Source organism: Drosophila serrata, unplaced genomic scaffold (genome assembly GCF_035046125.1).
Source record: "Drosophila serrata isolate PLE 108 unplaced genomic scaffold, ASM3504612v1 contig_378, whole genome shotgun sequence".
Lineage (NCBI taxonomy): Eukaryota > Metazoa > Arthropoda > Insecta > Diptera > Drosophilidae > Drosophila > Drosophila serrata.
In genome coordinates this window covers 364473-387714 of record NW_028257276.1, presented here as the reverse complement: position 1 = coordinate 387714, position 23242 = coordinate 364473, and the positions used below count along the sequence as shown (strand labels likewise).

The 23242-nt window shown below is 44.5% G+C and overlaps 1 protein-coding gene across 8 annotated transcripts; it reads left to right on the top strand.

Annotated features, from left to right (window-relative positions):
• The first annotated feature begins 5298 nt into the window (after positions 1-5298).
• Positions 5299-22874, top strand: LOC110183061 (uncharacterized). Of its 8 annotated transcripts, XM_086839871.1 has the most exons (14): positions 5978-6521; positions 6698-6826; positions 8043-9394; positions 11621-11693; positions 11855-11895; positions 12654-12842; positions 13399-15052; positions 15237-15514; positions 15610-15838; positions 16495-16752; positions 16828-16940; positions 17035-17115; positions 18718-19082; positions 20435-22874. In XM_086839871.1, exons 3-14 carry the CDS (start codon positions 8077-8079, stop codon positions 21308-21310), a joined length of 5475 nt encoding a protein of 1824 aa, XP_086695997.1. In that variant the 5' UTR covers positions 5978-6521; positions 6698-6826; positions 8043-8076; the 3' UTR covers positions 21311-22874. The 8 variants fall into 8 exon arrangements, with proteins under 8 accessions (XP_086695998.1, XP_086696003.1, XP_086696002.1 ...); XM_086839877.1 differs by lacking the exon at positions 8043-9394 and having other exon boundaries at positions 5541-6826; XM_086839875.1 differs by lacking the exons at positions 6698-6826; positions 11621-11693; positions 11855-11895; positions 12654-12842 and having other exon boundaries at positions 8043-8585; positions 8658-9394.
• The last annotated feature ends 368 nt before the right edge of the window (positions 22875-23242 follow it).

The window sequence follows — 23242 nt, the reverse complement described above, 5'->3', positions numbered from 1 at the left end:
TATATATGTATATATATAGTCCACCGATTCGCCATGCTCCGACTTATATACTAGTAAAATTATATAGAAAAATATCTCCATAGTTTCATTCAAATAGCTTGCTTTAAATTTGTTCCAAAGAAAGTCTCGCACATGTTTATGATTCCCAACTGGTTCTAACATCCCCGGAACGAAGTGACTGCTACCGGCCACGTCTCAGAAATGTGTTGTGTTTCAAAAGTTGCAAGTCATTGTTTATTAGTGTTCAAAGTTAGTAACTGATCATACATACGTACTTACTGAAGACTTATTGATCAAAGTTAATTACTGATCATAGGTACTTACTGTTCATAGATACTTAGGGTTCAGAGTTACTAATTTCTCATCGTTAATTACTGGTGATAGTTAATTACTGATCTTAGTTCTATAAATCGTCCGATTGTTCCTATGGCAGCTATATATATGTATATATAGTCCACCGATTCGCCATGCTCCGATTTCTATACTAGTAAAATTATATAGAAAAATATCTCCATAGTTTCATTCAAATAGCTTGCTTTAAATTTGTTCAAAACAAATCTCGCACATGTGCTTATGATTCCCAACTGTGTTCTAACATCCCCGGAACGAAGTGACTGCTACCGGACACGTCTCAGAAATGTGTTGTGTTTCAAAAGTTGCAAGTCATTGTTTACAAGTGTTCAAAGTGAGTAACTGATCATACATACATACTTACGGGTCATAGAGAATTACTGATTAAAGTTAATTACTGACCATCGTTACTTAATGTTCATAGATACTTAGGGTTCAGAGTTACTCACTGCTCATAGTTAATTACTGGTCATAGTTAATTACTGATCTTAGTTTTATAAATCGTCCGATTGTTCCTATGGCAGCTATATATATATGGATAGATAGTCCACCGATTCGCCATGCTCCGACTTATATACTAGTAAAATTATATAGAAGAATAACTCCATAGTTTCATTCAAATAGCTTGCCTTAAATTTGTTGAAAACGAATTTCGCACATGTGCTTATGATTCCCAACTGTGTTCTAACATCCCCGGAACGAAGTGACTGCTACCGGACACGTCTCAGAAATGTGTTGTGTTTCAAAAGTTGCAAGTCATTGTTTACAAGTGTTCAAAGTGAGTAACTGATCATACATACATACTTACGGGTCATAGAGAATTTCTGATTAAAGTTAATTACTGACCATCGTTACTTAATGTTCATAGATACTTAGGGTTCAGAGTTACTCACTGCTCATAGTTAATTACTGGTCATAGTTAATTACTGATCTTAGTTTTATAAATCGTCCGATTGTTCCTATGGCAGCTATATATATATGGATAGATAGTCCACCGATTCGCCATGCTCCGACTTATATACTAGTAAAATTATATAGAAGAATAACTCCATAGTTTCATTCAAATAGCTTGCCTTAAATTTGTTGAAAACGAATTTCGCACATGTGCTTATAATTCCCAACTGTGTTCTAACATCCCCGGAACGAAGTGACTGCTACCGGCCACGTCTCAGAAATGTGTTGTGTTTCAAAAGTTGCAAGTCATTGTTTATTAGTGTTCAAAGTTAGTAACTGATCATATATACGTACTTACTGGAGACTTATTGATCAAAGTTAATTACTGATCATAGGTACTTACTGTTCATAGATACTTAGGGTTCAGAGTTACTAATTTCTCATCGTTAATTACTGGTCATTGTTAATTACTGATATTAGTTTTATAAATCGTCCGATTGTTCCTATGGCAGCTTTATATATGTATATATATAGTTCACCGATTCTCCATGCTCCGATTTATATACTAGTAAAATTATATAGAAGAATAACTCCATAGCTTTATTTAAATAGCTTGCTTTAAATTTGTTCCAAAACAAGTCTCGCACATGTTTATGATTCCCAACTGGTTCTAACATCCCCGGAACGAAGTGACTGCTACCGGACACGTCTCAGAAATGTGTTGTTTCAAAAGTTGCAAGTCATTGTTTACAAGTGTTCAAAGTGAGTAACTGATCATACATACATACTTACGGGTCATAGAGAATTACTGATTAAAGTTAATTACTGACCATCGTTACTTAATGTTCATAGATACTTAGGGTTCAGAGTTACTCACTGCTCATAGTTAATTACTGGTCATCGTTAATGACTGATCTTAGTTTTATAAATCGTCCGATTGTTCCTATGGCAGCTATATATATATGGATAGATAGTCCACCGATTCGCCATGCTCCGACTTATATACTAGTAAAATTATATAGAAGAATAACTCCATAGTTTCATTCAAATAGCTTGCCTTAAATTTGTTGAAAACGAATTTCGCACATGTTTATGATTCCCAACTGGTTCTAACATCCCCGGAACGAAGTGACTGCTACCGGCCACGTCTCATATATGTGTTGTGTTCAAAAGTTGCAAGTCATTGTTTTTTAGTGTTCAAAGTTAGTAACTGATCATAGATAAGTACTGGTAATAGATACTAACTAATCATAGTTACTTACTGGTCATAGCTACTTACTGTTCAGAGTTTCTTACTGCTCATAGTTACTTGGATTCTTGATCAGCATCATCAGGCGAATCTTTCTAGATATGAAGCAGAGAACATTTTTTTTTGCATTTTTTTTATTAAAATTGAAAAAAATTTTAAATTTTGTAAACTTTAAATTGAGTATGCAGATTTACTAATCTATTCAAAGCTAGCATAAGGCGGGCTTTCGAACTTAATGCATTTTTGACTTAGTTATGAGTTTTTAGGTTTTGAATTGTAGTAAATTGTCATATGCAAATATCGAAATATCGACTGAAAAAGGGTATTCTAATTTGAGTCGAAAGCTCGAAACTTAGTGAAGGAGTCATTTCCGACCCTATATTCCATATATATTCTTGATCAGCATAAACCGGCGAATCTTTCTAGGCATAAATGAGAGAAACAAATTTTTGAAAATTTTTTTCAATATTTTTTCAGCCGCTTTTACATCATTAACAATCTGAAAAATCGACAAAAATTGAAATAGCAATAAAATAAAATTTGAGTATGCAGATTTATTAACCTATTCAAAACTAGAACAGAACAGCTTTCCGAATTGCATTTAATGCATTTTTAGATTAGTTATGAGTTTTTTAGGTTTTGAATTGTAGAATAAATTGTCATATGCAAATATCGAAATATCGACTGAAAAACGGTATTCTTATTTGAGTCGAAAGCTCGAAACTTAGTGAAGGAGTCATTTCCGACCCTATATTCCATATATATTCTTGATCAGCATAAACCGGCGAATCTTTCTAGGTATAAATGAGAGAAACAAATTTTTGCAAATTTTTTTCAATATTTTTTCAGCCGCTTTTACATCATTAACAATCTGAAAAATCGACAAAAATTGAAATAACTATAAAATAAAATTTGAGTATGCAGATTTATTAACCTATTCAAAACTAGAACAGAACAGCTTTCCGAATTGCATTTAATGCATTTTTAGCTTAGTTATGAGTTTTTTAGGTTTTGAATTGTAGAATAAATTGTCATATGCAATAACGAAATATCGACTAAAAAACGGTATTCTAATTTGAGTCGAAAGCTCGAAACTTAGTGAAGGAGTTATTTCCGACCCTATATTCCATATATATTCTTGATCAGCATAAACAGGCGAATCTTTCTAGGCATAAATGAGAGAAACAAATTTTTAAAAATTTTTTTCAATATTTTTTTAGCCGCTTTTACATCATTAACAATCTGAAAAATCGACAAAAATTGAAATAGCAATAAAATAAAATTTGAGTATGCAGATTTATTAACCTATTCAAAACTAGAACAGAACAGCTTTCCGAATTGCATTTAATGCATTATTAGCTTAGTTATGAGTTTTTTAGGTTTTGAATTGTAGAATAAATTGTCATATGCAAATATCGAAATATCGACTGAAAAAGGGTATTCTAATTTGAGTCGAAAGCTCGAAACTTAGTGAAGGAGTCATTTCCGACCCTATATTCCATATATATTCTTGATCAGCATAAACCGGCGAATCTTTCTAGGTATAAATGAGAGAAACAAATTTTTGAAAATTTTTTTCAATATTTTTTCAGCCGCTTTTACATCATTAACAATCTGAAAAATCGACAAAAATTGAAATAGCAATAAAATAAAATTTGAGTATGCAGATTTATTAACCTATTCAAAACTAGAACAGAACAGCTTTCCGAATTGCATTTAATGCATTTTTAGCTTAGTTATGAGTTTTTTAAGGTGTGATTTGTAGAATAAATTGTCATAGAAAAATATCGAAATATTGACTCAAAAGATGATATTATAATTTCAGTCAGAAGCTCGAAACACAGTGAAGGAGTCGTCTCGCTGCTGAAAAGCAAATCATTTATTTTAGTTTTGCACAAAATGTTTCATTTTTAAAGTGAACGTAAAATCATATGTTAAATAAGTGCAATTAACTTTAAAACCTTTTAACTCATGTTAATCGTTTGTTAATTGGCTCTACAATAAGTCGAGCATCTTAATCACTGAACTGCGTAAAGACCAAAAAGCATTTGCCCACACACAGCTGTGGGACGGTGGAAATCCATCTTTCCAGATGTGCTTTCCAGGTGATCCAGGTGAACCGGTGATTGGTCCGAGAATCTGGAAATTGTTGACAGCTGGATGCACTTTGAATCAGCGGCTTTAATGCTTCAAATGGGGTTTTTATCTCATCATTTTTCCTGTTTTTTTTTGTTTCATTTGGTGTTTTTTTTTAATTCTTCTTTTTATTCTTTAGCTTTAATTATCTTTCTAAAAATAATCATCCTTTGATCCTTGTGCTTACGCTTTATTTGTTTAAGCTTATTTTTTTAGTTATTTAGGATTTTAGTATTTATATATTTATATTAGTTTGTATATTTCGTAGGCTTCTTTAGCTAGTTTTAGCCTTTTTGCATAAAGCAGTTTTATTTTATCCTGTCCCTGTTTTTTTATAGTAGTCCTGGATGTTCATCCTTTGTGTCTAAAGTTTTCCTGAGTTAAATCTTTTCGATTTGCTGGATCTATGGCATTTTTGCGATCTTCGCCGGACGCTGGACGTTGGAGGACGACGGACTGTTTTAGGAAAATCACGAAAATCACTTGAATCCTTCGCTGCCGACGCCGCCGCTGCTGCCTCTGTAGACGTCGCCCAGAAATTCCGGTGAATCTCCGAAATCGGCAGAGGAAAATGAAGGAATGCCGCCCTTTGTTGTTCTCCAGCTCCCTTTCCGTGCCGTCCTTTTCGGACTAGCTGTTGACCTCGGGGGGCGGCGAGGACGATGTGACCTTCAGTGCGCCGACTCGCCGAACATAACTGTAATACTGTCCTACGGCCGGGTTCGAGTGTGACAGAGTGAGAGGCGAATACAGGATAGAGCAGGAGCGAACGAGCGAGCAAGCAATGACTCCGAAAAATGGGCAGAAACGGCATCGACGCCGCCGTCTCCATCGGCGTCGCTGTCGACGTCGTCAATTTTTTCGGGTGCATTCGAAAGTTCGACAGCACACACAACTTTGGAAAACTGTCAGTTGGCAGCGAACTTAGAACAGGTAGAGACACGCACGTTCCGCCTGGAAAGCAGGAAAGTCGTCGGAAAAGCGAAGGCTAGCTGAAAAAAAACAACAACAATACCAAAAAAAAGGAAACATCGAAAAGTCGGGCGGAACAGATTGGAAAGGAACAGTACACAGCCACCCCCTGTCGAACCGAATTGAAACGAGTGGAACGCGGGAGGCGCGAAGCGAAACAGTGAAAGAAACGAATCGAAACGAAACAGAAACGAAGCTCAAGCCAAGCTCGATTCTTGAAGCTCGGCTCTCGCGGCCGAACGCCGGATCTCCGAAGGACGTTCGGCTTTTACCGTTGTCTGCGTCGCTTGGACAGCGACGCCGGCCGCGACGTCAGCAGCAGCAGCGACGGCAACGACGACGATGTAAAATTTTATTACCCCAAACGCATCGAACAGTCGGGTTTTGGACGTCCGGACTCTACCGCCGCCTCGCTCTGCGGCGCCACTTACTGAGAGATCCCACACATACAGAGCCCAGCGTACCCAGTACCCAGAACCCAGTACGCAGTACGCAGTACCCAGTACCCAGGAACCAGTGCCAGAACCAGTGCCAGTGCCAGTACCAGTACCAGTACCAGTACCAGTGTCCGTGCCCGTGCCAGGAACAGAAAACAGAAACCAAAAACTGAAGCGGAAAGCTCACAAAAAAACAAAAACAAAGAAAAACTTCGCAAACTTTTTGAGAGGAGATGGAAACACCGCGTCGCGGCTAAACCAAAAGTAAACCCATTAAATAAGAAGAAAGTAAAAAGCAAAAACCCAAAACAGTGCAAAAACCAAACAAAAGGTCACACTAAGAATTCCCTTTGAAAAGTGCCAAGTGCGCCGCGATTCCATAACAAGTATACGACCCGTTATCAACCTCAAGAAATAACCGAGACCCAAAAACCCAACAAGCAAGCAAATAAAACCCTAAAACTTTCGTCGCGAAAAGCAAAGTGAGTTTGTTTTGTGTTTTTTTTTTTTGTGTTTATATTTTTTTTTACCTTGCATTTAGTTTATGTTGGATTTTTTGATTAGTGATCGTTGGTGATCTAATTAATAACAGTATATAAATAATAAAAGCAAGCATAAGCCACAAGCAGCCATTAATGTCATTACCGAAAATCTCTAGAAATACCAAGTGATACAAAAAGTGATCAAAAGTGAGCAATTAAAACCGAGAGAGAGCAAAACAAAATCGAAACCGAAACCGAAACTTGAAAGTCGAAACTCGAAACTGAAAAGATATACCACCAAATAGGTAAAGTTCACATCTAAGTATTTGACTCTTGTAATTAAGTAATACTTCTCGAAAGCATATATATCTTGTATATATACTATATACTCCTCACCCAGACCCCCCGCCCCATGTCCCTTCCATAGAGCAAGGCAAAAATTAAACCGAACCTCTCTCTAAGCAACAAGACGACAAAATAACAAACAAATGGGGATAAGAACCGAGGAAAAAAGCAAAAACAATCTACAAACAAAGAAATCCAAAACCATAACAAACGTATATTGTATAAAAAGCTAAACAAAAATTCAATGCAACAAGAATAATCCCATTGAGAATTTGCGCTAAATTGACAAAATGAGAAGAAAATGATAACATTAATGATGGAAAAATGAGACTCTAAGAAGAGCGGGGCAGTTCATTGTGTCTAAAATGGGTTCCATACAGTCCCTACTAGGATCCTTCTATGTCCTATAAATAATATAGTGGAAAATATCTCCAGTTTTATTTAGTTTTCAAATCAAATGATTTTTATTATAGTGCGGAAACTTTGCCACTTTTTTGTCAGTGTTTTCCAAGTTAGTTTTTATGGTTTATGTTAGGGTATCATAAAAACTTGAATAAAAAAAGCAAGGAATCAAGAAACTTTGTGATGACAACAAATCGTTAACCTAGACTTTGTTTAGATGTGTAGAAAGAATTATGGTAAACACATACTTCTAAATAATTAAATTAAAATTATTTATTATTGCCATAATTCCAAAGCGGAATACAAATATTTACAAGGTTCAACTTAATAGCATTTATGTATAAGAAGTACCTAGATGAATACAAATTAAAAAAGTTATCAAAACAATTCCCATAAATTAATTTAATTTCAAGCCCTTTTAAGTAATTTAATTTTTTAATTAGTATGGTCGGTCCTAAAAAAGAGAGCAAAAATCTTTTTAAATACATGAAAATACAAATAAAAAACCAGCAATAAGTTAAATATTAGAACTACTATCCGTGATGTCAGGTTTTATAGAGCACAGGTGTAGCCCTGATGTTGGTTTCGATTTTGTTTAGGTTTCTAGCTTGGACTTTGAATATCAATATATATATATTTGTAATGTTTTTTTTTCAATATATATATATACATAAATCCTTGATAAGGCTGATGCTCGTGGCTCGTGTTGCTTTCTTCTTTTTTTTTTGTTGTTGTGTATTGCCCCGAAAGTATATTTGCCTTTCGATCCTGCAGCAAAACTGGCTTAGACCGGAATTAAACCCCAAAAATGGCGCTCTCCAAGCGGCCCCTCGCCAAGGACACGCCCCTCGCTGAGAGCAACGGCAACGGCAACGGAAATGCCGCCGCCAACGACCATGAGACGGCGATCAAGAGGCGCAAGCGATGCAGTCGCGACGACGACACCACCAATGCTGCCGCTCTCAACAACAACAACACTAACAACAACAATAATAATAACAATAACAACAACACCAACAACAATAACAACAATTTGCCACAAAAGAAGCGCAAACAGGGACACATTGCCGACAGTCCAGAGAGTCCCAGTCCGGGACAGGGCCAGGGGCAGTTACCCAATCCCACGCCAATGATGGGCAAGGCGGCAAGCAATGCAGCGGAAACCGACCAGGACGACGAGACTCTAATCCGCGAGACGCAGGCGGCACTGAAGAGCCTCTCCGGTAGCTGGCCCGATGCCCGCGGCAATCTCTATCGACTCCAGGAGCAGGACGAGAATCCGCCGCCATTCCAGAACCTCTTTGAGGAGAAGCAAAAGTATGAGGAGCACCAAGACCAAGCCCTTGATCCCGGCAGTCCCAGCTCACAGATCTTCTCACGTTTCCACAGACAGAAGGAGAACGACCAGGCGCGCCTCAACGCCAATGCCCAGATGGAGCGCAGCAAGAAGTCGTCGGGAGCAGGAGCAGGAGCCGGAGCCGGAGCAGGAGGTGATAATCTGGAGTTGGAGGAGGCCAATGGTGTGTACGCTCAGGCGGCGTCCGCCTTCAAGCCGCCCATTGATATCATCAAACGGAACTATGCGGCCGCCGCCCACGCCCATGCCCAGGCCCAGGCTCAGGCCCAGGTTCACGCCCATTACACCAGCGGCGCCTACAATCCCGCCGAGTCTGCCGCCGGACTGGCCTACTACGGCTATGCCGCCGCCGCTGCCGCCTCTGCTAGCCAACAGCAGCAGCAACTTGGACTGGAGGCCACGTCGCGCTCCGCCTCCGCCTTCGACATAGCCAGCCAGTTGGGCGAGAAGCAGTCGCAGCAGCAGCAGCAACACCAACAGCCCCTGGGCAGCTTGGGCCTGGGCCTCAGTCGGCCCAAGGACGGACCAGGATCCCTGGTCCCTGATGGCAAGCAGTATACGATCCTGCAGCCGGCGGGCGTCGGCAGCCGGGCGGCGTCCGTGATGCAGGACATTGCACGCGAGGGCGTTGTCGGTGTGCCACTGGTGGCCACGCCACCGACCACCACAGCACCCGCCAGCAGTCCGCAGTCCGCAGCGACAACGACGACGACGACGACGCTGACAGCTCCTCCGGCTCTGAGCTACTCGCCGAGCAGCCAGAATCGCGGTAAGTGCTCCCATAGTAAGTCATAGAACAGAAAGAGAGAAAGTTGTTGATTCCCCGTTGACTCTGTGTGGTGTGTCTGGATCGGTGGTGAACTGTGACCGGAAACAAAGACCGATCTGGTGTGAATATTGCTGGAATTCGTGAACACTGATCGAAGTGTTGTAAAGACTCGTGTGATGCCACTTACAGTGACAGCTTAACAGTCGCAGATCAGTGTTGTATAAGAAGGTTCGACGCGAAGCAGTGCTGTAAAGGTGACACGAAGGCAACAGTAATGTAAACACCAGATCGGGACACGTACCATCACAGAGCACACAGTACACCATCCTCGCCAGTGTGTTACAGTGCGAAACAATAGAAAGCGGCGTTCGAAGAGGTTCGTTGATTCGTTGGTGGGTTGGTTGGTTGGTTGGTTGGTTGGTTGGTTGGGCTTCGACTGATCCATGATCAGCTGATGTGTGAGACTTCTTGTTGCATTGAGTTTAACCACTTCAATTGGCAAAATCAGAACAGAGAAGAAGGTCCCTGGTCCCTGGTCCTAATCCCAGTCCCCCTTAGCCCTCTTACACCTTAAGCCTGTACCACCTTTAAATAACAAAAAAGAACAAGATTGAGGCAGCAATTGTGTGTGTTTTTTGTGTGTGCATGTGAAGAGAGATTGATGTAGAGAGAGAAAGAGAAATAGAGAGAGTAACTACACTCAATTTGCCTGCGTAATAAGCAACATTATTATTATTATTATTATTATTTGCACAAACCCTAATACCCCCGAATACCACTACAAATACCCCTAAAAATACTCTTGGAAGACTCAAGAGTATCTCCAAAAATAAAACCCCTTTGCAGGCAGGCAAAAAGACATTAAGCGATTTTGTCGTTACCGGGCTTGGAGTATCGGTGAGGGGTTCCAAAAGTGCAGAGGCAACAACTAATGGCTTGTAAACCCTTTACGCCCCACACATATACTCCTCCCACGAACCGTGCCCCGTACGTCCTCATCTTGGACAGACAGACATCTTTCGGTTGAGTGCCTGAGCCTTGAGCTTTGCCATCTACTAATTTTGCTGTACAATTTCTACACACAGACTGGGGCGGGGCATAAGGCATGGGGCATGGGGCGTGGGGCCTGATTAGATATAAAGCATTATGAGCACGTTTTCCTTCACGAAAACCACTTTCGCATATTTATTTTGTCATTATGTTTTGGCATTAATATGCCGCCGAGCATACAGTCGCTGTGTGTGTGGCTTTTGGTATTCATATAATTTGAATGACTTTTTAAATAGTTGACGGGTAAGGGAGAAAGGCTTAAGACGGGACTAGAGACTCCTCGGTAATAAGTCATTAGCGTTGTGTTATTGTTTTTGTGCGTAGGCTTCGCCTTTTTAGCCTCTCTGCTAATGTGGCTTATTATGCTAAATCCTTTTAGTTGGGCTTTAGTTTTTCTGAAACTGTAGAGGAATTTCTAATGCACAGCCTCCCTCCCACTGCTGCTGGTTCTCCTTTATTTTAATTAAATTCTAATTAGAGAAGAGTCCTTGGTCCCGGCTTGGCTGCCTACCTTTGCTTCTGCTCGTGCTCGTGCTTTTGCTTCAGCTTGTGCTTTTGCCTGCCTGCTGGCTGGCTGCTGCAGTTTTTGACATTTTGCCCGGCCACGTAATAGACAAAAACCGACACGACACGGCGTAAATATTTCGAAAAATATTTCATTAACCAACCCCGACATCTCATACGATGGGGAGAAGGTTGAGACAGAGACGGAGGCTGAGGCTGAGGCTGAGGTTGGGGTTATTTTATCTTAGAAATAGCGTAGCGTGGCCTTTTTTGGTACTGAGTTTTCACGATTTTTGAAGCTAGCCGTGTGTCTGTATTGGTAGGAAACCCTTCTTGCTGCCTGTCATGTGTGTGCTTTTAAAGTAAATAATGCAAAGCTGTTTTCCATCAAATTTTAATTAATTATTTAGGGTAAAAGAATTCCAGTTGCTTTCGCTGACTGACTGACTGGCTGCCTGCTGTTGCTGCTTCTGCTTTGGCTTCCGCTTTCCCTTCTTTTTATGAGTTTTCTTTTTTCTGAAGGGTTCTTCTGTGGGGTAAAGCGTCAACTTGTCTCTGCCATATAATTAATTAGAAAATATCCAAACCTGTCTCTCTCTCACGTGGATATTGTATGTAGCCCGATCTCGCCCGCCCTGGATTTACCTTTCACTGTTAATTGGTTAATTGTAGATGGCGCCAAATGCCCCACGCCGCATTGCACGGGCCAAGGACATGTCACCGGATTGTATTCCCACCATCGCAGGTACACCCATTCATCGTCCAACAAGAGATTCCGTGACTCATTCCCCTTTCTTCTCTCACTCTCTCTCTCTCTTACTTTCTCCCTATCTCTCTCTCTCTGTGTATTTCCATATATGAAATATATTTACTTTCGATCTGGCGTTCGATGGGATTTTATGACAGTTTGTCGGGTTGTCCGAAGAGGGATAAGGTCACCACGGAATGTAAGTTGGATAAAGAAAAGAAAAACCGAAATGTTATCCATATTGCATGCTCTTGTGTGGCTCATGATGTAGACGTTCAATTCTCTGTCTCTATTTCTCTCTGTCTCTATCTCTTTCCAACTGGCTTTCTTTTCTCACAAAGAAGACTGTGTCTGTCTAGTCCTAACCTGCGTGTGTGAATGTTTAATGTGTTCGAAGATAGAGCTCCTTGCGCGGATCTACTGAACTTTCCGTAGTACTCTCTATATTTATTTGTTATTTAAGATTTACTTTTTAGTTTCTGGTCTCTTTTAGCCTGCCTTCTTCATCTGTGACACATCTTTCGTGTAATCTTTCTATAAGGTGGTGTATTGCGTAGTTGTAGCTCGTAGAAGTATATCTTAAGACCTAACTTTCTCTGTCAAATGTCTCCTTCTCTCGCATGATCATAGATCTCTATAGATCTCTGCTCTGAAGAATCTAAAGATCTCCGTAGACCTTTCTTTGCATGTAAGTTGCTTTCCATAGAGTGTGAAAGAGAGCTTTTGGCTCTTCAGCTTTCTCTCTCCTCCTTCTCTAATTCTCCAAAGTGCTTTGTGGCTTTACCTGGTAGAGGCTCCAACTACTCTTTCCCCTCTATTTCTCTCTCTGTCTCTAATTCTCCAAGTCTCTTAAGCTCTGTCTCTGTCCCTTGATTGTGGAATGCCTTGTTTGTCGTAGTCGTGCCAACAAATTATCGCTGATCACTGACCGCTGATCCTTGACCATTGATCCCGCAGTGCTCGCTCTGCACGAGCAGATCCTGAAATGCCCAACGCCGGGCTGCAATGGTCGTGGCCACGTGCAGCCGCATCGCAGCGTGCACCGCAGCCTCTCCGGCTGTCCGCGGGCCGTAAGGCGCTCCAGCGGAGCCAGCCGCCGTCCGGGAGCCACAGCAGCGTCGCTAGTGACACTAGCAGCAACAGCAGGTGAAACAAATCAACCTCCAGCCCCAATGCAATCCATACCGAAGTCGAACTTAATTAACCCTTTAAGCTAACCAAAACATTTTGAACTGTGTGTCAGACTGTGTGAGTGTGTGTGAAATGTATGTGCTAGAACTAGAAGATTTCCCAATCAGATAGAACCATCAAACTGATCACAGAAGAGGTCTGAATACTGAACCTCATGAGTCGTGAATACATTCATCCCACTATCGACTGAAAGAGCGTAGTTGCTATACCCAAGGAACTAGACTCTGTGTGGTAAGTGATGTGTGATGAGGGACGATTCACGAATGACTGTTGACCTGTGAATGAATTGCTAATGAATGCTTGACGAACGCTTGAAGGTTGTTTGATTGAACTTCAAATGAACTTTAATGGTTTGACTCATACCTCTCCTTCTCTGCTTTCGACCTCCCCACACCGAATACTCTCCATCTCTCTCTCTCTTTTTGTCTCTCTCTCTCACTCTTTCCCTTTCCACTGTCTGATCTCTTTCTATCGCTCCATGTCTCGCTCTGCTCTATTTCGCACCCTTTAGCCGAGCTGGACAAGCATGAGAAGGAGCTGCACCCGCTGGACAAGCTCAAGATCGCCTCGAGCCACTATCTCAGCAACAGCAACGGCAACAGCAACAACAACAGCAGCAGTAGTAGTAGTAGTGGCAGTGGCAGTGGTCCGAATGGTGGTGCCAGCAGTGGCTCCAGCGCCAAACTAAGCGGCGGAGGTGCAACGATGCCGATTATCAAATCGGAGTACAGTCCCGTGGCCAGCATCAAGTCGGAATACAACAAAAGCCCCATGCACTCGTACCTATCCAGCGATGCGGCAGCGCCCGCTCCTTCGGTTGCCACCGCCGCCTCCTCCTCGGCCACGTCCGCCTCCCAAGCACCGCGCTCCGGCGGATCGGGCTCTGGCGGCGGCGGGAGTGGGGCATCCACGAATGGCAATGAGAACGGTAACCTGCATGCTCCGCATTTGAGTCGCTTTGTGGGTCTGCAGAGTCCCCCACATCTCAATCCCCACCAGCAGCAACATCATCAGCAGCAGCAGCAACACACGCTCCACCAGCAGCGAGGACCCTTCATAGAAGGGAACGATGTGCCGGATCCCACGGCCAGCTACCACTCGGAACACCACCAGCAGCAGCAACAGCAGCAGCAGCAGCAGCAGCAGCAGCAGGCGGAGGAGCGTCAGTACGCGGAGATGCGGTATGCCCAGAGCCACGAGCTGCTGGTGGCCAATGGAGTCTCCAGCGACCTGTCGCCGGGCACGGCGAGAAGCGCATATGAGCCGCATCCGGGTCATCCCGGCCACCCCGGCCATCCCGGGCATCCCAGTCATCCCGGTCATCCAGGACATCCGGGACATCCAGGACATCCGCTTAGCGGCTCCCCAGCAGCCTTCGCTGTGGACGCGGTTTCTGTGGCCGCCGCCAGCGGAGCGGGTTTCGAGCGTTACGACTCCAGCGGCGGCGGCGTCTGTTGTCCAACAAATGGCCAGCGCTCCACGGCATCTACGACGGCAGCGGCGGTCACATCGGCGGCGGTGGGTGCCTCGGCGGCGGCGGCAGCAGCCTATCATTACCTGCCGCAGACCACCGACGAGATGCAGGCCCAGCAGCAGAAGTACTTGCAGGAGCAGCAGCTGATGCTGGCCAAGGCGGAGCACGAGGAGCTGGCCGCCAATGGAGGCCAGCCGCTGTATCCGCGGCCCATGTATCACTATGACCCCACCATGGGTCCCCTGCCGCCGGGCTTCTCGGCCATAAATCTATCCGTGAAAATGGCAGCCGCCCAGGCAGCCGCTGCAGCAGCTGCCTATCAGAATCAAAATCAACAACAGCAGCAGCAGCAGCAGCAGCAACAACAGCAGCAGCAGCAGCAACAACAGCAGCAGCAGCAGCAACATCACCAACAGCAGCAGCAGCAGCACGGCAAACAGAGCTCTTCGCCGGCTCCAAATGTGGGCGGCGGCGCCAGCGGAGTGCCGGCGGTGGACTTGAGCGGATCCACCTCGGTGACAAGCAGCAGTCCGCATGGTTTCAACTCGCCAGCCTCGCACAACCAGTACTCCGCCCAGCGGATGGGCAACGGCAGTCCACAGCCGGGCGCCAGTCCGAACATAGCCAGTCCCCAGGTGCCGAGTCCACAGGGGCAGACGCTGGACCTCAGCGTCACCCGACTGCCACACAGGTGAGCACTCTACAAATCTGTAATAATTATCATTAGAGTTATCACTAGAGGTGTCCAACGTCTCACGGTGTACATGATATGGGTTATTATCCCAGGGCTCTGTGATTCCACTTGACTCCTCAGTAGTCGCCAAAAAATATATGATCTTATAGTAATAACCTCTCCCTCTCTTCTCTCTTCACAGCATTATTACGAGTCCACAGTACGGCGCCGACGGTCTGGTGGTCGGCGTGGGCGTGGGCCATGCCCAGGGTTTCGGAGGTGGAGCGACAGGACCGCTGGGACCAGGCAACGGTGGTCCGCCCCGATCGCCGCAAATGGAGCCGGTGGACTTTAGCGGGCCGCCGCGTCCCTTGGGCTTCGGCCTGGTGGGCCACATCACCGGTCCGCGACCCTACAGTCGGGAGTCCACGCCGGATAGCGGTGGTTCTCACTATATCGAGACGTATCGGGATCCTAGTGGTTAGTGTGGTGTCTCAATATCTTGTTTGCATGTGTTTCTGTGCGATCGATAGCCAACAAAGCTTTATCAACCCCCTTTGATTACCTCCTTGCAGGCTACTCACCGCATCCTGGTTACGGGATGGTGGTGCAATCGGACTACCCGCCGGCGGGCTACCATGGCTACGGCCCAGCCGCCTATCAGTGCAGCAATCCGTATGCAACGGCCGTCGGTCCCGGAGGCTATCCCACGCCCGTTTCCGGCGGCTACTCGCCCAGTCCGGCCACCTGCTACTCGATGCCACCGCCACAGCACATACCGCAGCACGACAAGACCAAGGACGGGTAAGTCCAACTGCTCCTCCTTCCCTCTCCTCGGGTGAAGTTCCCTGTGAGTGTTTGTTGAGTTAATGGATCAAATAATAATCGGACAAAGTGTCCATCCATCTATGCCCGAGCTCTCCACCTCCACCTCCGCCTCCATCTCCACCTCCATCTTCATCCCGTTTTGTTCGATCCATCTCTGTCACGGGAAGAGCAGAGCATCACCTGAATGAACTGTTGCCTCATGTTCTGTATAAACTTGAAGCTGAAACGGAAACTCAAATGGGACTAAACTCTAGAAATAATTAAGACTGAGGCAGCTATACAACATTACTTGCAATACCTCAAATCCCTTCTATTTTACGAGCTCCCATTGGGTTGTTCCAGCCTGCGACGTTTAATCCTCGGTCTAGGTGGGACAGTGACTTTAATATTTATGATTACGGCCGAATGTGGTCGCAGGGCGGTCATAAAACTGGCCCACACACCAAACCACTCACCACTTCGTGATTAAACTCAAATTTAAAGCCAAAAGTTTCAAGAGTCTTAGCCTTAGACAGACACGCACACGCACGCGATTCTCTTATCTGGCCACGACCACTCTGGGCTCTGAGCTCTGGGACCGGGGACCGGGATCTCACTTCAATCGCTAATCCAAGGACCTTCTTCATCTTCAGCTTGACGGGCTGCTCTCGCTCGGACCGCAACCATCTGCAATCGCACTCGCAGGAGCTGAAGTGCCCAACGCCCGGCTGCGACGGCTCTGGCCATGTCACCGGGAACTACTCCTCGCACCGCAGCCTCTCCGGCTGCCCGAGGGCCAACAAGCCCAAGAGCAAGCCGCGCGATGGCCAGGACTCGGAGCCGTTGCGCTGTCCCATACCGGGCTGCGATGGCTCTGGTCATTCCACTGGCAAGTTCCTCTCCCACAGAAGGTGAGTTTTGGAGGATGGAGTGCATTCTGTGTTCGGTATTCTATATTCCGTATTCCGGATCTCGCATCCCTGCAGCGCCTCGGGCTGTCCCATTGCCAATAGGAACAAGATGAGGGTCCTGGAAGCCGGCGGCACTGTAGAGCAGCACAAGGCTGCAGTAGCAGCTGCCACGGCCATGAAGTTCGATGGTAAGTAAAAGTATAAGCTACAAAAAGCAATAATTTAATTTGTAGAAAATATATATAAATTGAATCTAATTTTCTGTATTCATGTATTTTTTAGCCTGCACCACGGTGGGCAGTCAGGGCATCAAGAAGCCCAAGTTCGATGAGGTCACCATGGTGTATCCCAAAGGTTATACAGGTGAGTGATGGGATCTTCAATCCTTACAGCCTTTCCCTCGCTCTCTCTCTCTGTATCTCTAGCTCTCTCTCTCTCTTGCGTGTATTTTTCTGTTATGAACTGGGCCCAAGGCCACTATATACCACCCCCCTACTAATTTGGCGGGGGGTTGGGGCATAATGGCGTTGTCATCAAGTTAGCAACACACACAAAGAAGATGTCGGAAAATGTAGAGTCGAAAAAGTCGAACAAGCCTTCAGAATCTCCATCCGATTTGATCCGGAAACTAGACCTATGTATTCTTCTCTGTTGTGTTGCTCTCTTCTTGTCTTGAACATTTTCGGTTGGAATTTTGTGTGCGTGTGCTAAAGTCAAACGAAAAATAGAAAGAAACAGAAGAAATTATATATATATATATATTCAGCAATGAAGAACTTAATTAAAGACCTTAATTTTTGGTTTTGGTTTCGGAAAATGCAACACAACAAATTTTTGAAGAACTAGAACTAGTCATTTTACGTTGAAACTAAACGTTGAAGTAAAAAATGAAAATTCAAAATTGAAAACGGACACGGGCTTATCCAACTCCAACCTTCTGTAAACCAGTCAACCTCCACCAAGAAAACACCACCAAACAACCCCGAACCCCAACCCCCCAAACCATTGACCACAAACCCCAACTCAATGATCCTTTTTCGAATGATAAACCCGGTACATAACAAGAACGATCACGAGCAATCCATGCAAATGCTGATCAAAAGAGAAAGAAAACATTCAAAACTATTAAATTCAAATCCTAGTTTAAAAATTCTCATTTTAATTCTGTGTTCTACTTCTGCTTTTTCGTTTCGTTTCATGTCGATTTTTCGTTGGCGTTTTCTTTTAGATTACGCAACGTTTTGTATCGGTGCCGAGTATCTACTGTAAATAGAAAACCATAACCACTGAAACAGAGTCCGAAACTGAAACCACAACCAGCAAGCAAAAATAAATGCGAGTAAAGGCAGAAATGAACTAAACCAAAACTAAACCAAGTACAGAACAGAATCCAAACCGAAAAAAGCTAAAAATATACAACACCGAAAGACAGCAAAGACCTCTCTCTCACACACCTCAAATCAGAGAATCCAAAATATATACAGACTGTACATACAACATATAGCTGTGTGTCGATCCAAGGTAAGCCCCAAAGATTCAACTGAACTAAAAGAAAACACCAAACACCATCTCGAGCCACTCTGACGATCACTGCACCCAGGCACACTGGGGGTTCCCCCCGAAAGTCACAATAAGTGTGGCCCAAGTCCCCCTTGAAGGACGAAGTCTGCCAGTGTTGAGAAGTCCCTTTCAATGCTAACAATTTGACTGTGATTCAATTGCCTCCTGTGCTCCACTCAAGGCGACTTCTTTGGGCTACAATTATTGTAAATTTACACATCAACAATCAAGTTGCTAGCACACGCGCACATTGACAAACCGTGGAAGGCCAGACCAGATGCCACGAAGAGAAAAGACAAATAAAAAATAATAATGATATCCTAGATCGGTAGACAGGTGCAAGCATCCACTAACGAATCTCTCTCACCCGTACCTCCTCCTCCTACTTCCACCCACCTCGAACAGGCGCCAGCGGCATGGACATCGTCATGGGCGGCAGCGTGGGCCTGGGTCTAGGCGTCGGAGTCGGCGTTGGCGGCCTTGGAGTGAGCAGCAGCAGCAGCAGCAGCGGCAGCAACAACAACAACAATGGTAATCCCCACCATACCAATAGCAACGGGAGCAACAGCGGCGAGAAGAGTGCCTCAGGAGGTAATGGCAGCGGCGGTGGCGGTGGTCCCTCCTCGGGGGCGACTGGTAGCGATGATCTCAACACACTGGAGGCCGAAATCTCCGAGCTGCAGAGGGAGAACGCGCGCGTGGAGTCGCAGATGATGCGCCTCAAGTCGGACATCAACGCCATGGAGTCGCAGCTGAGCACCAGCGATCGGGTACGTAGGCTCAGGTTCGTTGAAAGGCAACAAATTATGAGAGAAACACAAGCACACACCAGACCTTCTTAAGCCCGAACTTTGCAGACGCTGGTCAGACTGCTTAGGCTGGTCACACTGCCAAGTTTTGCCACCAACTGTACTTACCCCGCCTCATGCTCTATTTATTTGTTTTTGCAAACCCAACTTTCAACTCAAACGAGACTTTGAGTGGAGTTTTCTTTCTTGGCCCGAGCGAGCGAGAGTTTCCCTTAAGTTTTGTTTTCCCCGAGTCGGTCGTCGTCACCTGAGCGAGTTTCCCTGCCTTGTGTTTTTCAAGGACGTCTCTAAAAAACAATGAAACAACAAACTCAAGTTAAGCAAAGTGTGGTGAACTTAGGGAAAAAGTTTTATCAGACGTCTTGAACCTAAGCTGCAGCATATAAATTTATACATAGATATTTATTTACATATGGAAATTAAGCCGGCTTTTTGGCGATGACGATGACGGTGGCTCCATTTGGAGTCCACGCAACCACCCGGAATGCAACGCCTCCACTCTTCACTCTCGAGCGCTTCTCTCCGTTTCGACCAATCGCTGGCGTTGCATCTTTGCTGCATCGGGGCAGCGAATCAGGATGCGGCAGGATGTGGCAGGAGGTGTGGCAGCAGCGGCGGCACACACCCCTAAACACGCGTGTGTCCCTAGTGTGCGTGTGTGCCTTCTATGTGTATGTGTGTGTGTGTGTGTGTGTGTGTGTGTGGGTGCTGGTCATGCGCAGGCGACAATGACGAAGAGGACGAGGACGAGGCGCCAACAAATCGCAGGACTCGATTCGATTTGCTCCTAAAAACGCTTTTCGGGGGGAAAGTCGGCTAAAGAAAAAGTGTGCTACGTAGCGTCGCTGCTCGGGCGCAGCCTTTAACCTTTGTTCCTCGTCCCCCGTTCCTCCGTTCCTGTGCTCCTGCGCTCCTGCAGGAACTCCACTCCGAAATAAAAAATATATACAGGGGCCAGCTTTCGCTCGTGTTCGTGTGGCTTCGTTGGCTTCACTTCGTCTCTCTTCCTTTTTTTTTGGATTTTTTGCACGGAGAAGACTCCCAACCCCCAAAAATAGGGCAACCCCCCCATCACTTTGGTCCTTATTTATTTATATTTTTTTGTCTTGCTGCTTTCTTATTGGAATTTCCATGTACACATATGTGTGTGCTCAGATACATATTATTTATATATTTGATTTTCATATTAATCCCATTTCGGGGTAGGTTCTGGAATTCAATTCCCATTCGTGACCAGCGTCTGTCCCCCATCCAGCCCCTGGCCTCGGCGTCCGTGCCGTGACTATCGCTAACCAATCCTCTGCTCCTTCCAGGAGGCTTCTCCACTGATCGGCCACCAGCAGCAGCAGCAACAGCAGCAACAGCAGCAGCAGCAACAGCAGCAACAGCAGCAACGCTCCTCGGTGACCTCCTTGGCCTCGCCCAGCGGTCAATCGCCATTCGCCAGTGTCAGCTCCACCAGCGGCACAGCCAACGTGGTGAACAGCGGGAACGGCGGCGGCTCCAGCTCGGCCAACAACGATCTGGTGGGCCATCCGATCAGTAACCTGGCGCCCAGCTCAGGGGGCAGCAACTCGAATCCCCCCATGGACACTGGGGGAGGAGCACCGGCCAATGCCAACCTGAACAACTACTACGAGAGCTTGCGCAACAATGTGATTACGCTGCTGGAGCATGTGCGTCTGCCGCCGCCGCCACCACCGCCCTCGGACGGCGTGTGTGGTGGCCAGCTGGGAGCAGGAGGAGGCGGATCCTTGGTGGGAAGCACCGAGATTGCCACGGCCTACTCCCCATTGCTGCCGCCGCCCCCGCCGCCACCATCTGCATCGTCGGGTGGAGGCAACAGCGGCATGTACGGTCACCAGGGCACCGCCACAGGCAATGGTCTCGCATCTGGACCGTCATCGGTGGCCACGCCGCCTGTGCCACCTGTGGCACCTCCGCCGCCGCATCATCATCATCACCACCATCCGTACACCGTTCACCATCCCGTGACCTATGCCCATTCGCACTCCCATCCGCATCCGCATCCGCACGAGCACTTCGACTCGTACATCTCGAAGCTGCAGTCGCTGTGCGTGCCCCCGGATGTGTACGCCCTGCCCGAGGACGCAGAGCGGCCCGTGTACAACTCGGTGAAGCCCAGCATGCACCAGGACTATGGCAAACTGATGCCGACACCCATCTAATGAGGCAACTCGAACTAATCAAAAGCCCCCAAGCAGCAGCAGGAGCAGCAGGAGGAGCTCTCCTGGTGTCGTCCGAACCCCAAATAGAGCCACAACCCGTCCAGGGCCACGACGCATGTAAATACTTATGTATATGGGGAGCGGGAAGGGGTTCCCCACTTCTGAGACAGATAGCTATATAGACTATACCTATAGCAAGGATGCGTCCCAGCATCCGGCAGATGTACCCAGTAAGTAGTCATACATATGTAGTTGGTGGGGATACTGCAGTGTCCCCGACATAGTGCTAGAACTACACACACACATCCTAGATCCTAGACGCTTTCGTCGTGTATAAAAAAAGGAGAGGAAGAATCGAAATTGGATTATAAATTGCAAACACTTTTTTTTTATCTGTATCAAATACTAAACTAGAAGTTATTAACTATAAAGATATATATAAACAATATATATATATATAGGAATAGAGTGGAAACTAATTAGATGTTTGAGTGTAGGGCATTTGTTTGGTGTTAATGTCTGGTCAATTTTTTGCAACAAAGGGTGTTCCGAAGTACTCCCCAGGAAGAAGAGACCCCGCTCCAAGGACCCCGCAGGCTAAGTTTAGTTTAGTGGCAAAGTCGAACACCAAAAATGTGGAAAAAGAAAATACATAATAATAAATGGGAAATATAATCAGTACTAATCTAAGTGGATCCTAAATTTTTTTTGTTTTTTGTGTCTGAAAATATGGTAATATATCAGTTGAATATCGGTGGAGTGCCGGACTAATCGGAGTGAGGAAAACTCAAACGGGGACATACCTATTAATAGGCATATATCAGAAGTTGTGGTGTATATGTTCTTATATGCTTCTCTCTGTAGGATCGTAAGTTTTAATGTTATATATATACCCAGTAACGACGACGAGATCGGGGCATTTACCGAAGGAAACCGAAGAATAGATTAAAATTCAGTGCAATACATTAAACCAAAAGGAATATAATAATATTTATAATAATTAACTATACAAATAATAGTTATTGTGTAAGCTTAAGTAAATAAAAAAATATAATAATAACGTAGTTGAGCCACAACAAAGTCACATATGTGTGTGTGTGTGTTTTTTTTTTTTTTTTTGTATTGTCATACGTCTAATCTTAAACTTAATTATAACTTAATAAAGCAAAGAGAAAGAGGAAGAAGAAAGAGCAAGAGCAAAGCAAGAGCCCCTGAAAAAGGGTAATTTAGACGAATTTTAACGAAAATATAAAAGAAAAACTAAATCGAAGAAAACTGGGAGGCAAAAACCAAGAATAAAATACAACAAGCAGAGATCATTGTTCGAAATGAGGTAAATAACACACTAAGATGGTTAAACTAATTAAACGCTAAACCAAATAATATAAACTTAAAATAATAGCATATATATAATATAATATAACATAACATTGTATTGTAAAACAAGAAAACAATTCTGTAATTTACAAGCGAACAAAAATATTTTATGTGATCATTGTCTTTTTTTTTAATATTACAAGAATTAAATAATTCGAATACCAAATAAAGGATATACATAATAACATTTCGAATACGACTTTTTAATGCATTTAATTTGAATTGGCAAAGACCATATCCGCTCTGGAGTTATTCAGATGGTTTGTTAACATTTACATTTCATTTATATTTATTGTTATATATACAGTTATAGTTTATAGTTGTATTTGTAGTAAAATGTGCTAGCTTTGCTTGCAGTATTTTCCACTTTCCACTTTCCCCTTTTCTTTTTTGTTGTTTCATTTCCCAATTTTTTTAAGCATTTACAAACATTAGCATAAATCAATGGCTCACCAACACTCGGGAAAATCAAATGAATAATGTCCAGCAATTTCTTGGCAGCGTTTTTAATTTCAATTAGCCACTGGCCCTGACCTCTCTCTCTCCGAGGACGAT